This window comes from Ahaetulla prasina, chromosome 1, assembly GCF_028640845.1.
Source record: "Ahaetulla prasina isolate Xishuangbanna chromosome 1, ASM2864084v1, whole genome shotgun sequence".
In the NCBI taxonomy this organism is placed as follows: Eukaryota; Metazoa; Chordata; class Lepidosauria; order Squamata; family Colubridae; genus Ahaetulla; species Ahaetulla prasina.
Window position 1 is genome coordinate 351,299,952 of NC_080539.1, and position 17,150 is coordinate 351,317,101.

Consider the following 17,150-nt stretch of genomic DNA (forward strand, 5'->3'; position numbering starts at 1 on the left):
CCATCCTTCTGAAAATAAACCAAAGAGGCTTTCGATGCTTTTGATGCGTGCAAGCTGCTAAAATATTCCTGGGGAGTTAACTCTGGAATCTTGTTTTTGACACTGCTTGTCACTGAGATGCAAGAAACCCATGTGAGCAGGAAAAAGAAGTGAGTCCCTTGAGTCATTTGTGGTGATGACATGTCTCCAGCTGCTCAAAGTTGTCTCATGAGAATTCAACCTTAAAGGTATATTGGGTAAAAAGGAAAAATGAATAAAATACAAACTTGCTATGTACAGTACAGATAAAATGGTAAGTTCAACATTCTAACCCAGGGTTCCCCAAGGTGGTCAATTTCGACCCCTAAGAGTGGATAATCCACTCTTAGGGGATTACATTATTACATTAAAACAATCCATTATTGTTCTTATTATTGTGGTTGGTTGCGCTGAGAGCAGCAGTGGCTTAGAGGTGAAAATGCTCGCCTTCCAGTCCAAAGGCTGAGAGTTAATCCTAGGCAGCAACAGATGTTTCTCTATCAGGGAGCAAAGAGAAAAAATCTGCTGCAAACTCCACATAGGCGTCAGGAAGGGCATCTGCCCAGTAAATGCTCAGGGCCAGTAAACAATCAACTCCATTCAGTAGCCCTGACTCCACCTCAAATCAAGAGATTACGGAGTCGTAAAAAGAAAAAAAATGTGGATGGTTGCATAATCAGCCAGATATTTAGACTGGATTTAGCATTTTTATCCACTTAGCAAGTCCATCTCAGGATTTGGGATAGGCAAATGCTGTTGTTTGATGCTGTTAAAGGTATCTTGACAAGATATACGCTTTCCAAGTAATTGTTGTGACTCGTCCTCCCTCCTCTCCTCAGCCGGGCCCCTCCCATCTCCAACTGGGCCTTTTATCAGACTCCGAGTCTGATAATGAAGATGAACGGCCTGTCATGACTCCAACCCCTGGCCCTGGCCCCATGCCTGGAGAGGATTTCAGGAGTGAAAGAATTTCAGGAGTGAAAGGATAAACCTCACTCATACAGCTGTCAGAACAGGAAGCCAGCCAGGTGCTGGAATTACTCGGCCCTACTCCCACTGACCCCTCCCCTTCCCAGAAGCTGACAGCAGATCCAGCTGAAGACAATTCAGAGTGTGGTGGACCCTCGCTTCCAGTCCAAAGGCTGAGAGTTAATCCTAGGCAGCAACAGATGTTTCTCTATCAGGGAGCAAAGAGAAAAAATCTGCTGCAAACTCCACATAGGCGTCAGGAAGGGCATCTGCCCAGTAAATGCCAGTAAACAATCAACTCCATTCAGTAGCCCTGACTCCACCTCAAATCAAGAGATTACGGAGTCGTAAAAAGAAAAAAAATGTGGATGGTTGCATAATCAGCCAGATATTTAGACTGGATTTAGCATTTTTATCCACTTAGCAAGTCCATCTCAGGATTTGGGATAGGCAAATGCTGTTGTTTGATGCTGTTAAAGGTATCTTGACAAGATATACGCTTTCCAAGTAATTGTTGTGACTCGTCCTCCCTCCTCTCCTCAGCCGGGCCCCTCCCATCTCCAACCGGGCCTTTTATCAGACTCCGAGTCTGATAATGAAGATGAACGGTCTGTCATGACTCCAGCCCCTGGCCCTGGCCCCATGCCTGGAGAGGATTTCAGGAGTGAAAGAATTTCAGGAGTGAAAGGATAAACCTCACTCATACAGCTGTCAGAACAGGAAGCCAGCCAGGTGCTGGAATTACTCGGCCCTACTCCCACTGACCCCTCCCCTTCCCAGAAGCTGACAGCAGATCCAGCTGAAGACAATTCAGAGTGTGGTGGACCCTCGCTTCCAGAGATCTGAGAGGCGACGCCAGCAGAAGGAGGGGTGGGGCAGGCCTGGATAAATGCTGAGTCATGGAGCCACACCCCACAGCCTATATAAAGGACCTGCTTTTGGCATTCCAACCTTGAGTCAAGCAAAGTCTTATCTAGTCTGCTGATATCGGACTCTATTGCTAAAGTCACAACTTGGACTCTTGCCTGCCCTGATAAACCTCAAAGGAACTTGGCAAGCTGCAAAGGCTTCGTTGTCAAGTTTGTTACGGACTTCCTTGACTTGTTCGCCGGAGTGGGAGACGACAGTAACACTGCCTTTTGCAATTGACTAACGGTAACTTAGTTAATAGCAACAACAATAGCACTTAAGACTTATATACTGCTTCACAGTGCTTTACAGCCCTCTCTAAACAGTTTACAGAATCAGCATATTGCCCCCAACAATCTGGCCCCTCATTTTACCGACCTTGGAAGGATGGAAGACTGAGTCAACCCTGAGCCTCTCAAGATTGAACTTCTGGAGTGAGCAGTGAGTTAGGCCTGCAGTATTGCATTCTCACCACTGCACCACCATGGCTTAATGCCAATGGTGTTCAAGTGGTGCGCCATATGTTTTGGAATTGCACCCAAGGCGCCTATTACTGTTGGTACTATTGTTGCATTCTTTTACTACACTGTTCAACTTCTATTTGCAGATCTCTGTATTTTGTGATTTTCTCTAGTTTTCTTCTATCCCGCTATTTCCAGGTATTGCAATATCCAATATCCAGAATTTTTCTTATCAACAATTGTTATGTCTGGATGTTATGTTTGAATTCTAAAGTCCCAAAGCACTTTAGCTTCTTCATTTTCATTTTCTTCAGCTTCTTCATTTTCTATTACTTTGTCTATTTTACGGTCTCACTAGTTCTTGCCTGCACACAAATGGTATTTCTCAGATCTTCCAGTGCACCATTGTTGCTACTTTGTCATGCTGTTGTTTGTAGTCAGTCTTTACAATATGCAGCAGCTAACTAGGTGCTCCACTGGTTCTTCAGCTTCTTTACAGTGGTGGAATTTGTTTTATGTTGCTGTCTTTTCAATTCTGGCTTTGTATGCATTTGTTCTTAAGGTTTGGTCTTGTACAGTTAGAATTAGCCCCCTGTCTCTTTTTTCAACTTTCCTGCTCTTAGCCATTGTCAGGTATTGTTCTTATGTGCTTTGCCTATGTATATGTGTTTGTGTGTGTGTGGCTGGCGATGTAATACTTTCTCTTGCCGTATCTCTTTTCTGTTCTTTATTTAGTCTTGTATGGTTCAGTCGGCCTTCAGCAATGACCTCATTTAATTGAGGACTACCTGTATTTTACAACCTTTTTTGCTGCTGACATTTTGCAAGAAATCACAAAATCCAGATCTGGAACCTTCCCTGCCAGCTTCCCCATTGACTTTGCTTGTTGGAAGCCGGTGGGAAAGTCGCAAAGGCCGATCGCATGACTCCAGGATGTTGCAACTATCATAAATAGATACCAGTCTCCAAGCTGGGCGGATACGACCTCGTAGATGACCCTCATTCTGTCAAGCACTTGGGAGTACTCATCTCAAATGATCTAAGTGCCAGAGTTCACTGCAACAACTTTGCCAAAAAGGCATTAAAAGTTGTTAACCTAATCTTGGGAAGCTTCTTCTCCGGTAATATTGTACTGCAAACTAGGGCATACAAAACCTTTGCTAGACCAATTCTCAAATATAGCTCATCTGCCTGGAATCTGCACTGTATATCGCACATTAATACAATTGAGTGAATCCAGAGGTATTTCATGAGAAGAGTACTCCACTCCTCTGCTCACAATAGAATACCTTATGCCACTTGAAATTTTGGGATTAGACAATTTAGAACTACTCTGCCTTCCGTCTGAATTAAGCATAGTACACAAAATTATCTGATACAACATCCTACCTGTCAATGACTGCTTCAGCTTCAATCACAGTAGTACAGGAGCATACAATAAATACAAACTTAAGGTAAACTGCTCCAAACTTGATTGCAGAAAATATGACTTCAGCAACAGAGTGGTCAATGCCTGGAATGCACTACCTGACTCTGTGGTTTCATCCCCAAACCCCCAAAACTTTAACCTTAGACTGTCTACTGTTGACCTCACCCCATTCCTAAGAGGTCTGTAAGGGGCGTGCATAAGCGCACCAACATGCCTACGTCCCTGTCCTAATGTCCTCATTTATTCGTATCCATTTCCTGTATCCATAATTATGTTTATACTTATATCTGTTATCTAATACGTGTTTGACAAATAAATAAATAAATAAAGCACTGAGTTCACCATCACACGACTGCAGAGCTGCAATGATGTAAAGTGCAAGGATCCGTCATAAGTCACTTTTTGCAGCACTGTCGTAACCACAGTTGCCAAACCAATGGTCATAAGTCAATGACTAATTAATGATCAAAAGTTCTAATTTCTTTGATTGTTCTGACACACACACACACACACACATACATATATCCTCTTATATCAGTAGATATTACTGATCACAGCTATCACAACAAAACAACCATCAATAGAAGTAACTCACCTGACATTTCACTCAGTGTCTTTGGAGCGCAGTCCAAGCTGTCTGCTACCACTCTATGTTCCTGGGGAATTTCCCCATGGCCAAATTCCCCAGATTCAATTGTGTCTTTTGAGAAGTCCATTTCCGCTGTCACGGGATCCAGATAGCAATGTGTCTTGTCCACCCAGACTTCAGACTCCCATCGACTTTCTTTCTATCTAGACCGGTTGCGATGTTCTGAAGCTCCAGTGATTCGGTCACTTGAAAACAAGACTGTCAATACATTTCTTAAATACTGATGTTTTTATGAGTCGGGAACCCCTTTATGGAACCTTATCGAGCAAACAAGCAACAGCAAAAGGGTTTAACGGTGGAAAATATACGTGAGCTACTCAACTTCCAATCTTTCCAAATCTGAGCCTCACTAGTTTTAATGGCAAAGATGCAATTAAAGAAAACCACAGCCGTCTAACAAGGCGGGAGAGAGCATCATCCAGACGAATGCATTTCGGAGACGGGGCGGGGAGAACTGCATTCAAGAAAGGATCGCAGGAATCCCGCTGCGCTGGACGAAGGAATCCAAGGAAAACCAGCGGTCGCGTTTGCAAAGCTCCTCAAGCAACAACGCCGCAGCCCACCCATCCAAGGAGAAGCGGGGGAACGCCGTTAGAAAAACAGTTAAGTATTATTACAAAAACCGTCTCCGGCGAGCATTTACTCAGGCGTAGGTAGGCCTCTCGCACCACCGACCCCCAGCAGCCAAATGCAAAGCAAAGCGAAAGCGAAAGGAGCGCGCATTAAAAAAAGCGAACCGGATTTTGGGAATGGGGGGAAGAAGCGCGCCGCACGGGCGGGCCCAACACCCATCTAATAATAATAAAAAAAACCCATCACTGATTAGGCAATCCGGCGGAGCAAAAAAAAAGGGGGGGGAGGGAAGAGGGATAGACAGAAAGAGGCGGAGCCTTCTCTGCTGAATGACTCGGAGGCGCAGCCAACGGGCTCGGCGGTTGGACGGCCGGCGGGCGGAGCCGGGCGCTGACCAATGGAAACCGGCGCGTGGCCCGGAGCGAACGCCTCAAATCCTCCTGGGCTCTCAGCTGATTGTTTCTCGGGAGCAAGAGTTGGTTCGGCAAAAAGGGAGCCGGCGCTGCAGAGAGGCGGGCGGGCGAGCGAGCGGAGGACAAAGGGAGGGCGGCGGGGCTTCTTCCCGCTCTCCGGCCGACTTGCATGGCTCTCTGATTCGTCCTGCAAGAGCGAAGCGGGACGCCAAACCCCCCCCTCCTCCTCCTCCCCCCCGCGGCCCTGAAATTGCACTTTAATCTCTTTTATTTTTCTTTTTTTTTCCACACTTGCTCCGCCCGCCCTCCCCCCCCGGGTATGGTGGGGCCGGGAGCGATGGGACCCGCCGGGTCCGCTCCTCTTGCTCCCCCCTTCCCCGCTCTGGAGTTGGGGCTGAGCGTCCTGTACACGCTCCTCTACGCCGGCCTCTTCCTCTTCACTTACCTGCAGCTTTGGCTGCTCTTCTACTACCGGGAGAAGCGGCTCAGCTACCGCACCGTCTGCCTCTTCCTTTGCCTGCTCTGGGCAGCGCTGCGCACCGTCCTCTTCTCTTTCTATCTGCAGACGTCCACCCGAGCCGTGGAGCTCCGGCTCCAGCCTTTCCCACACTGGTTGCTCTTCTGCTTCCCGGTCTGCCTGCTCTTCGCCACCAATTGCCTCCTCAACCTCTACTTCGCCGAGGTAAGTAAGCGCTCAGCTCAGCTTGGCCGGCGCCGGCTCGTTCTTCTCCCCCACCCCGAACTATTTGCAAAGGGGTAACCATAAACAAGAGGGGGGCACAAGGAGAGCCGGCCAGCCGGGCACGCCTCCCCTCCTTGCGCGTTGCTTTTTTTTTTTCCTTCTCCGCCGTTTGTCTCATGTTTACCACATTCTGGTGCATCTGCAAAAAAAAAAAAGAAAGAAAGAAAGGCTTTCGGTGGTTTACTTGCCCCCCCTCCCCCTCCCCCGCCTACTACTGTCTCTCAACGAACAAACAAGCTTCGGGGGAGCCCCCCGGTCGAGCGCGTAACCAGGCGAGCAAAACCGCGCTCCGATGCAAAGAGAGCCCTTCCTCCCCCCCCGGGGGTAGCGTACAGGATCTGGACCGGTCTGGGAGCCTTGTGGTGTAACAAATGTTGCCCTTAAAGTGCACCCCCAAAAAATAAAATAAATCCTTCTTAGTTCTGGATGCAGCACAGTTAATGCGGCGACTTCTTTGGAAAGCGTAGATCGCTATTTCTTTAAGAGTGAAGCGAACGCGAAACATAAGCAACAGCCTAGGTTGCTCAGCTGGGATAGGGACGGCTGACAGCCATTACGTCATTGCTTTGGGCTTTCTTCTCCACCTCCTATTGTTGCTGCCTTTCTTAAAATACTATTTTTTTTAAAAAAAGACTTGGCTCTTTCTCCCCAACCCCTCTTTCTCCCCCCCCTTTTTTTTTTGCAGCAGAAGAAAGCATCTTGCAGCATAGTAATTTTGGCATTATCTTTTTTTAAAATCTGACTGGGTCACATCTGAAATGTTGATACGATCTTTGTGTGGCTGCTGGATTAATTTTCAAGGCTTTCCCCCACACAACACTCCTCTTGAGGCTTGCTGATCAGCTGTTTTCAAATCCTTAGTGTCATCTTTGCTTTTTAGCTTCCTGTGAACTCCTCATCTATTGAAACAAAGCCAATGGCCAATAGCTGCAGCAAGGTTTGGATGGCCTTTTAGGGTCCTACATTGCAATCTTATGCCTAAACAACAAATAATTTTTGACACTTGAAAAAGATAATAGTGTTCGTGCCATAATACAATCTACTCTCTTAGCTGCATCTTCCCTTATAAGGTGGATGATTTATTTCCAAGCAAAGTACCTGAAATTACAGCTTGTTTGGTTTCAATTAGGCATGCCTGGTGAGCGATCTAAGTAAACTTTTTCTCCCAATGGCAAGTATCATCTTTATGTTCCACTTCCTCCAGTTATTATGGGGAAATTGTTACTTCTCGGGCAAACCTGCAGACCATCCTTTCCCTCACACTGCAAAACTGTATTGTCACTTAGGAGGCGGTCTCGACAATGACTTCATTTTCTGAGAAACTCAGGGGTGTTCACATGATGAGCACAAGAGAGCTGCTGTTCTTGCCATGAAAATGAAAATGTTTGTTTTGTGAGCAAGCCTTAACATTTTGGAGGATAGGGAGCTCAAACTGGCTGGCATCTCACGTGTGGGTGGAATTGGAATTGAGAAGGTTTGTTGTTTTTAAACTGGGTATTTGAAGGCTTGGTGCTGTTTTGCACTAACAAACACGGGAAAACTGTAAACTCCGCAGTCAGTATTCAGCAAGCATGATAAACAGCAGTTCCAAAAGTCACAAAAAGGGAAAGGGGTCACCTACCCTAACTCTTAAGGTGATACCTGTGTGAAAGAAACACAAGGAGACAAGTAGCTTCTGAAATCTGGAGCACCTCCACTTTATTGGCCCATTTTTAAAATAACCCATTGCAATGAAACAGACAAAATATTTGAGTAGTGTAACCAGCTATAATGTGGAGTCAGATCTCTGGTGTTGGTTGATTGCTTAAAAGAAAAAATAATGCAATACAGTTTGTTCCTCTTTCCTTCAAAGAAGGCAACCCATGTCATTTTCTTTTAGAGAAAAACAAATTGAAACCTAAATTTGTTCCCTATTAAGAAATAGGGGAACTTGGAAAAGGTCAAATTTATCTAAGTTAGTTGATCTTTCAGAATCTAGAACAAGCTTTGTTATGCAGGAGACCAATATTGTACCAGCTAAGAAGATGGGATTTGTGATTCATCTGTTACGCAGGAGACCAAATTGGAGAAGGCTGGGGAATGACTGCACTTCAACTAGGGACTGTATCTAGCTTGTTAAGGTTTAAGAGTGTGAGCAGGTATTATGAAGAGATAGTAACAATCCATGATAATGTTTGATAAATTCCAATGTAATATGAATCCCAAGAATGTTAGTTAGAATGGGAGCTGACTAAATCAGTGAAATAGAGGCTGAGCAATAATTTAGGATAAATGAATGACGTCGCCTCCAGACGAGATAGGCAGCATCTAAGTTGAATAAATAAACATCCTTAATTTTGCCAATGCTGAAGAAAATGATTCCGATTTGCAAGATCTTCTGTAATCCAGAAGAGTAGGGACTAAGATCAAATCCTTGAGCAAAATTTGTCATTGTGGACTTTATACCCATCTCCTTGAGCATATATTTTTGCCTATAAAAGTAAATTCGCTCTTGAATTATTACTGATTGAAAATTTTAACCACAAATTCTAAAATATACCATGTTTCCCAGAAATAAGACCCTGTCTTATATTTTTTTGAACCCTGAAAATAAGTGCTTGGCCTTATTGCCATGTGCTCAAAAGCCCGATTGGGCTTATTATCAGGGGATGTCTTATTTTGGGGGAAACGGCGTATTAAGGGAAATGCCTAATAGCACATAGCCAATAACATTGCAATTTACAGGATATGGAAGATTGGGTGAGATTAATCCACAGCTAACCTGGTTGGCCACAAATCAAGTTCAACAGAATCAAGAATCAAGCTTATTTCAGTGTCCTCTGTACCATTTACATTTGGCCCCCAATTCAAGCGATGCTACAATTCCATCCAAATTATATGCACACAAAATGAACAACTTTACCTCTGGTAAGTTTCTTTCGTGCAAATAAAGTGTAGTTGGGAACTGAGCATGAAGATGCAGGAGTTTAAAAATATTAATTTTACAGATTAGAGATACCAAGCTCAAAAATGACTCTGGTAGAAAAGGAAGTGCCTTTGCTGGAGAATTAAATAAAAGTTACCACTTGAACTAAATATACATATTTAAATAGAATATCACAGATGGGAAGAAAGAGTGGTGCAGAAAGCTTTGCTGAGTTCAGAAACTTCTCTCTCTCTCTCGTGCCACCTTTTCTAAAATACATGTGCTATGTATGTATTGTACTTCTCTGAGATAAAATACTGTATATGATCTCTTATGTGTGTGTGGCAGGAAATGTTTTTAAATACAAAGGAAAGGAGTGTTTTAGAAAAGTTTGGGTTCACACATCATGCTAAGCTATGACATCTTGTTTTCATTTGCTTTCTTTAGCCAGGCAGCCCCAATGACAGTGTACAGAGGCTATAACAGAGTAAGGGAGAGTCCTAATATAAATGGGGGGAGAAGTGGAAAGTTTTCTATATATTCAAGCAGAGATGTGAGTTTTGAAATATTTTGAATTTTTAAAAAAATTGCTGTGTAGAGAAGTATGATTCAAAATACTTTTTTCAATATCTAGAGTCTGTATAAGTATGTGGGCTATGTTACTTGTGTGTAGTGCAGGGGGGAAATTGTGTGTAGTGCAGGGGGGAAATTGTGTGAAAATTGTGTGTAGTGCAGGGGGAAAACCTTATTAGATAAGGTTTGAATAGAGTAGTCAAACTAAATTTTCTGGTGTGTAGATTATTTTTCTATAATCTATAATTATTTTCCCATAAATTATTTTTATGGGAATATTGGGAACATGGGCAATCAAGCTTCAAACAACTTTGAAACTACCTAATGTGCCTGAAGTGGAATATTTTCTAGCCCACAACCTTAAAGATGAGAGTGCCTGGCTAACGATGGTATTGTTGGGACTAAGTTCAACAAACACAGAGAAATGTGGACCCCCACAAATAAATATTTTGTTCTCCCAGGTAGAACTGGCTCTCTGGATTACCCACAAGATGAATAATAGAGGCAGCATTGGTCTTTTCTTTTGTACAAATGATCAAAGCTAAGATTTCTTTTTCTTAGGAAACAATAATGACCAAAAACGTATCAGTGTTTGCAGTCCTTCTACTTGGCCTAGAAAGTTAGTTTAACCTGGTTAGATTTAATTCATTTGTATACAAGCTACACCCTCAATGTGAACATTGAGAATTTTGGGCAGGTTTTCAGCCACTTGGTATATCTCTTTTTGCAATTAAGAACAGTAGATAGTTTATTTTAGTTTAGTGTATTCAAATTTGTATACCGCCCTATCTCCCTAGGGACTCAGGGCGGTTCACAGGCAGATAAAATACATATAAATACAAGATAAAATGTCCGTTAAAAAACTTATTAAATATAGCCCGATAATTAAAACAGTATATATAATAAAACCCATTTAAAATCTAAATTTAAAAAACCTAGTCCAGCCCTACGCAGACAAATAGATGTGTTTTAAGCTCGCGGCGGAAGGTTCGGAGGTCCGGAAGTTGACGAAGTCCTGGGGGGAGTTCGTTCCAGAGGGTGGGGGCCCCCACAGAGAAGGCCCTTCCCCTGGGTGTCGCCAGACGGCACTGCCTAGCCGACGGCACCCTGAGGAGTCCCTCTCTGTGAGAGCGCACGGGTCGGTGAGAGGTATTTGGTAGCAGCAGGCGGTCCCGTAGATAGCTCGGCCCAATGCCATGGAGCGCTTTAAAGATAGTGACCAGCACCTTGAAGCGCACCCGGAAAGCCACAGGCAGCCAGTGCAGTCTGCGCAGGAGATAGGGTGGATGTCGGTTCCCACCCATGTGCTCAGCTCAGTACTACCGTGTTTCCCTGAAAATAAGACCCTGTCTTATATTTTTTTGCCACCAAAAAGGGACCAGGTCTTATTTCCAGGAGGGGGATGTCATCCATTGACTCCCCTTACTTCTGCGCTGTCAGAGGCCTTCAGGAACTTCTTTGGGTTCAGACAATTGCAGCCAGGCCTCACACACCTCTCCGGAGCTCCGTCATCAGCTGCAGAGGTCTTTAGGCTGCAACTGTCCAAAGGTAAGTACCAGGGCATCCACCACCTCATCCCCACTCTAGCTTAATGCTTACCCATGCACACTGGAGGGGGAGGGGTCTTAATTAGGGCTTATTTTGGGGATAGGGCTTATATTGGGTGCACGTGTAATAATCAAGCTAGGGCTTTCTGAGTAAGTTGTATTTCGGGGAAACACGGTAGTCACATATTGAGGGAACCATCTGAAGTGGAGAGCCTTCATTAGGTTAGAAATACGATGCAGAACCTTATACATGGAGGAGATGATCAAGTAGGGGCTGTTTTAATAGCTTGCTCTCACCCTGTGGAGGGTGGAATGAATTGAGAACTTCCCAAATAAGACTTGACATTTTTTGAACCTGCAGTGGTCCTTGAATTTGGAATGTCAATCAGAGAACCAGCCTGAGTGCTACTACCAACTTTTCATGGAAAGTAGGACCTGCCAACAGGAAAACCAAGATAAGAAGGAAGCCTTCAAACTGATAGACTGAAGTTGGCATTTCCTTTCAGACTAAAATTCGGCTTGCAGATCTGCTTCTCTGCCACCTTTTTGACTCCTCTCAGCCCACACATTTACAGATTGCTGCTGTGTTTGACAAAGAGCCAGAGTGGAATCCTAATTCTCACAGATGTTTTAACTTGAAGTAACCTTAATGCAATAGCAAGAAAGCAGTATTTGCAATATCTTCAGAACATTTTTTAAAAAATGAATCTTCTGTACAATAGGTAATTAAATACCATCCCTTTAGTAGAGTGTGGGGTGGTAAAAAGGGATTTCAAGTCTGTCAACTTGGGTGTATAGATATCATAAAATTGAAGCCCCACTATTATCTGGGCGTGGTGGGTGTTATATCTTTATCAAGTAAAGAGATTTGCTTCTCTTTATTTAATAAACTATGGCTAATGGAGAAAAGGATATGTGATCCCTCCATTAAGTAGATTCCTCTGAGTTCCTTTTCCAGTAATTGAAAACTTAAGGGAGATGTTGGTAAGTTCATAGTTTCCTCTTGTAAGTATGCATATGTTTAAGTTCTATATGTTTCCTCTTAAAAGTATATCTAGAAGACAACCAACAGCAGGATAGATGGAGCCAGTTAAAATGGCAATGAGTGCACCATTGGAAGATCTAAAATAACAGGTTTAAGGACAGATCATTATGAAGAGAATCTTCTATGTGCTAAGAGCTGCTTCCAACTTGACAGCACGTAATCAGTCTATCAGTATGTACATTCTACTCAATTGTGTTTGCCACAACTAAATAAAAATTTGCATTGTCTTCCTATCTGTTCCAAAAGACCAATTTTACTACAATCTGATAAGGGCTTTATACACTCCTCAGTTAAATAGATAGCTGTATTCAAATCTATTTGTATTTGTGCAATCTGATTTTAAACCAATTTTTCCCACCAAAGTACCTTAGCTAGTTTTTTATCAGGGTTGGAGGTCATCCTGTTTTCCATCTTTTGCCAAATCTTGGCGCAGCAGCTTTCCTAATATGGCTCCTGAGGCTTAAACCTGGAACCAGAGGTCAGAGATACTGCATTTTATAGAATGGAGCCAAGCAATATATTAGGACATGGGAGGATCATCATCTGTTTTACAGTAGAAAACCATGATATTTATCTTCTACCAAAGGACTCTTCTGGAAATAGTTCCAAAATATGGGAAGCGTTGCACCAAAGCTAGAATGCAGGTAGTTAAGAAAATGTTGCAGGTAGTCCTTGGGTTACAACTGTAATGCAGCCCAGCTATTACAGTTATAAGTCATAATGGTCATAAAATCACATGACTGTTCCAATTTTATGACCTTTTTTGTGGTGGTGGTTAAGCAAACCCATTGTTCACTATGGCATGGTGTTGCCTAAAAATCGTCATGAAACATGGTCACATGACTGTGGGATGCTTCAAATGAACATAAAGCCAAGTGCCTGAAGTGTGGTCATATCACTGGGGAGGAGGGAAAATGTCTATTGGAACTTCAGATCCAGGTTGCAAATTCCCTTTTTCAGGTCTGTCATATCTAAGTGATCAGTCATGAATCAAAGACTACCTGTATGGAAAAATATCAATGCAGAATTGGAATTCTCTCAAATTGTCTTGACTTCTGAAAATCTCAACATGGAGAGTAATAGAATAAAAGCTAGCCATTCTATTTCAGTTACAATTTTTCACCCCAAATGTTCACATTGAAATCACGGCTTTCAACGATGTAGTGCTCCAGATGACTTAATGGAGCAGACCTGCCAGATGCATACAAAGCAATACATTTTTACTTATTGATCTACAGTAGTTTTAATTGGGATCCTTTATATTGTTTCATCTGTTAATCCCTTTGAAAGGTTGCATATACCGGAAAGCAATGCTTGAAATAAAGTCATATGGAAAAAGTATTTTAAGTTCTTAATTTAGAAATCAGAAACTGCTCATTATGAATTGGTCAGCAATTTTTTTTTCTGTGAACGTTTAATAAATAGGTAATATTTATATTATACAAAGAAGAGGGGGTCGAATTATTCTCCGAAGCACCAGAGGGCAGGACAAGAAACAATAGTTGGAAATTAATCAAAGAGAGATGCACCCTGGAATTAAGGAGAAATTTTCTAACAGTGAAGACAATTAACCAGTGGAACAGCTTGCCTCCAGAAATCATAGGGGCTCCGTCACTGGATGTTTTTAAGAAGAGTCTAGATAGTCACTTATCTAAAATGGTATAGAGTCTCCTGCTTGAGCAGGGGGCTGGACTAGAAGACCTCCAAGGTCCTTTCCATCTCATTCTAGGATTCTAATGTAAAAGGAGTGGTTTTTTTGTTTTTTTTTTGTTTTTGACTCCTGTTAATTGCAAGCGTATGTCACAGTCAGTTGTAACATCTAGATTCGGAGATGGTTTACAGAATAGAATCCCACTTTCCCAGGGTTGGCTTGTAGATATGGCCTTAAACTTTAGGAACAAATAAAGAATCATGTATATTCTCCATGTTTTTAGGCTGTGCTTTTATATTGGAGTTTATGACAGTATAGACAGCAATAGAACAGTGCTATTACTCAAACCTATTTATGTGTACTTAGAGCTAACTCTACGTGATTCTGTGTAGGTCATTCAACTTGATATGATTGTACTGTTTATATATAATATATAAATGTACGTATGCACACTTGTCAACGTTTTACATTGTGCCTTATTTTTAAAAAATCTTTAAAACCTGTCCTGTGTGATTTGAATGATGGGGTCCCTTAGAGTACTCTTGTCTCTGCAGAGATATTTTGGTTCTTCTCTACCATTATCATTTCTGGCTATTTGTTCTTAATATGCTTTTCATATTATACTCTGCTGAGAATTGGACAGCCCTCGAAGTTGAATAAATAAATGTTCCATTTATTTATGCGTTTTGACATTTTTGAAAACTGCCATAGAAACATCATTTAGATATAGTATTCGAATGTTCTGGATAGATAGATAAATAAATGAACCATAATGAGGTCAAACATTAGGGAGAGCTCTGAGTTCTGAATTCCCACTAATAGCTAATTGGCTACAAACCATGGCATCTTTTCCATTCACCCTTTTTATGCTTCCAATAGAAAAAAAAATCTGTATTTGTGCTTGCATATTATTAAAATGTTTTTGGTCCGCTGTGACTCTTGAACCTGTGCAATATATTTTTTTTCTTAAATAAAGCATTTTCTTTTTTTAAAGGTTATTTTCAAAGTCAAGTGTGCAGCTGAGTTCAACAAATACAAGTAAGTTTCACCTTAATCTGTAGATATTGTAACCGATTAATCAACATATTTTCAAGATGCCCTTAGTGAATTGAAGAGCCCAGTGTGCTGGAGCAGAAACTGCATCACCATCTGTCTTTTAATTTGCATTCTTGCATCAAGCCAAATGTTGATGGTTCAAATTAATGCATAGCAAAGTATAACTTGTCCATGGAACCTAGTAATCCTAACTGTTTTATAACATTCTACAATAGCTCAAAAGTTGCTTGTATAAAATAGCATTTTTTTAAAAAAAATCTGATTATATCAGATTTTTTGACAAAGAACACGGCTTTCAGAGCAAATACGCTGTGGGTTTACTTCTAATAGCAGGACTGGGCTATGGAGCAGATTAAGCAGATGGTGTCCACCTGCAGATTTTTGTGGGTACGCATTATGAATGGGAAAAGATGTGTCTTACACCATATAAATGTATCTCGAACATGTTTACTGTTTGTATAAGAGAAAGGTAAAGTTCCCCTCGCACATATGTGCTAAGTCATTCCCAATTCTGGGGGGCAGTGCTCATCTCCATTTCAAAGCCGAAGAGCCAGCGCTGTTCAAAGATGTCTCCATGGTCATGTGGCCGGCATGACTTAACGCCAAAGGCGCACAGAATGCTGTTACCTTCCCACCAAAGGTGGTCCCTATTTTTCTACTTGCATTTTTTACGTGCTTTCGAACTGCTAGGTTGGCAGAAGCTGGGACAAGTAATGGGAGCTTACCCCGTTACGCGGCACTAGGGATTCAAACCGCTGAACTGCCCACCTTTCTATCAACAAGCTCAGTGTCTTAGCTACTGAGCCACCGCATCCCCTATACTTTTTGTATAAAGACAGCATTATTCAGATATGATCATTAATCCAAAAGAAGAAAGCAAAGATTAGGAGAGCAGATCAAATAGAAAATGGTGCTGGATACCAACTGTCTTTTTTCTTTTCTTTCCAGGACTTTCTTGTACATGGGTTCTGTATTTATCAGCCTCCTCTTCATCTTTGTGAACCTGACATGTGCATTATTGGCACAAGATAATGTTCCAGAGGATCAACTAAGGTGGACGGTTTTTGCCCGGGCCTTGATCAATGATAGTCTCTTCATTCTTTCGGCCATCTTGTTAGCTTGCTGCATGTGCAAACTTTCCAAAGTGTCTTCAGCCAATGTTTACCTCGAGTCCAAGGTAAATAGGAAGCAACACATATTTCTCTATTACAATCTGTCAGGTTCTGAGTAAGGAGATGATCCGTATTTCAGACATGGGATAAAATTGTTTTCAGGGGACATTACAAAGATGTTGTATTCCATTTTCAAGATGGATTGGAGATGTGGGCCATTTTTTAAAAAATTCTTTTAAAAATCCTAGTAGCCTAAAAGAATAGTAACAGCTGGGTTAAAGTATAATATCTGCTGCTTTCAATGGAAGATCAAATATCAAATTACTGTTTTTCCCTATTGCTTTTAAAAACCTCTGAGAAAAAATTCTGTGCTTGCTTTATGCCTCAGAGGCAGCTTTTTGTTTAATGATTAGGTAAAGAAGTTCCTAGAAAGTGGGAAGGGATTAATATACTTTAAAGTTAATAGGCTTTTTTTAAAAATGTGGAATAGTTTTTGAAGAATGCTCACTCCTAATGCACAATTGGCTTAGGAGCAAAGCCAACTCAATGCAATGATGAAAGAAGTCTTAATGAACGGCTGTGTCTCTGTCTGCGTGTCAGTGCAGGGCTTTTATTGCATGGTTGAAGCATCCATCTTGATATTTGTGACCCTGGGGACACTGCTGGAATGGGAGAGACTGTGTTTCAGTGCAGTTTAAGGGAGATTTAAGCTACCTCGTTTAGTGATGAAAAGCGAAAAAGACAGTCTGGTGAGGAGCAAAATGGAGCTTTCTGAGAACACATACATCTGGTTGCAAAACTATTATGCTTACTTTTCTGCAGTTACTTAGCTTTGCCTTCTTTATCTTTTAACTATTGTTGGTGCAACATTCTTGCTCCTTGCTTCCTGCTGTCTCTTCACACCAGTGTTTCTCTACCTTGGTCACTTTAAGATGGGTGGACTTCAAGTCCCAGAATTCCCCAGCCAGCCATGCTGGCTGGGGAATTCTGGGAATTGAGATCCAGGCATCTTAAAGTGACCAAGGTTGAGAAACCTGGCTTTACACAGTTTCTCTCTTGGAGAGTTTATACTCATCCAAAAAAGACAATATTTGCTAG

At 42.1% G+C, this 17,150-nt stretch overlaps 2 protein-coding genes across 2 annotated transcripts in view; one reads left to right on the forward strand and one right to left on the reverse strand.

The window, feature by feature from the left end:
• Nucleotides 1-5,224, reverse strand: part of TXNDC16 (thioredoxin domain containing 16) — a 66,195-nt gene extending 60,971 nt beyond the window's left edge. Inside the window, exons 1-2 of the mRNA XM_058163070.1 lie at nucleotides 4,382-5,224; nucleotides 2-220 (exon numbers count right to left, since the gene is read on the reverse strand). Of these exons, the coding sequence (XP_058019053.1) occupies nucleotides 2-182 (181 nt within the window). The 5' untranslated portion in view covers nucleotides 183-220; nucleotides 4,382-5,224. The remainder of the gene's footprint in view (nucleotide 1; nucleotides 221-4,381) is intronic.
• Nucleotides 5,225-5,324: 100 nt separating this feature from the next.
• Nucleotides 5,325-17,150, forward strand: part of GPR137C (G protein-coupled receptor 137C) — a 29,109-nt gene continuing 17,283 nt past the window's right edge. The window contains exons 1-3 of the mRNA XM_058163069.1: nucleotides 5,325-6,103; nucleotides 14,879-14,922; nucleotides 15,889-16,117. Coding sequence (XP_058019052.1) covers nucleotides 5,741-6,103; nucleotides 14,879-14,922; nucleotides 15,889-16,117 — 636 coding nt within the window. The 5' untranslated portion in view covers nucleotides 5,325-5,740. The remainder of the gene's footprint in view (nucleotides 6,104-14,878; nucleotides 14,923-15,888; nucleotides 16,118-17,150) is intronic.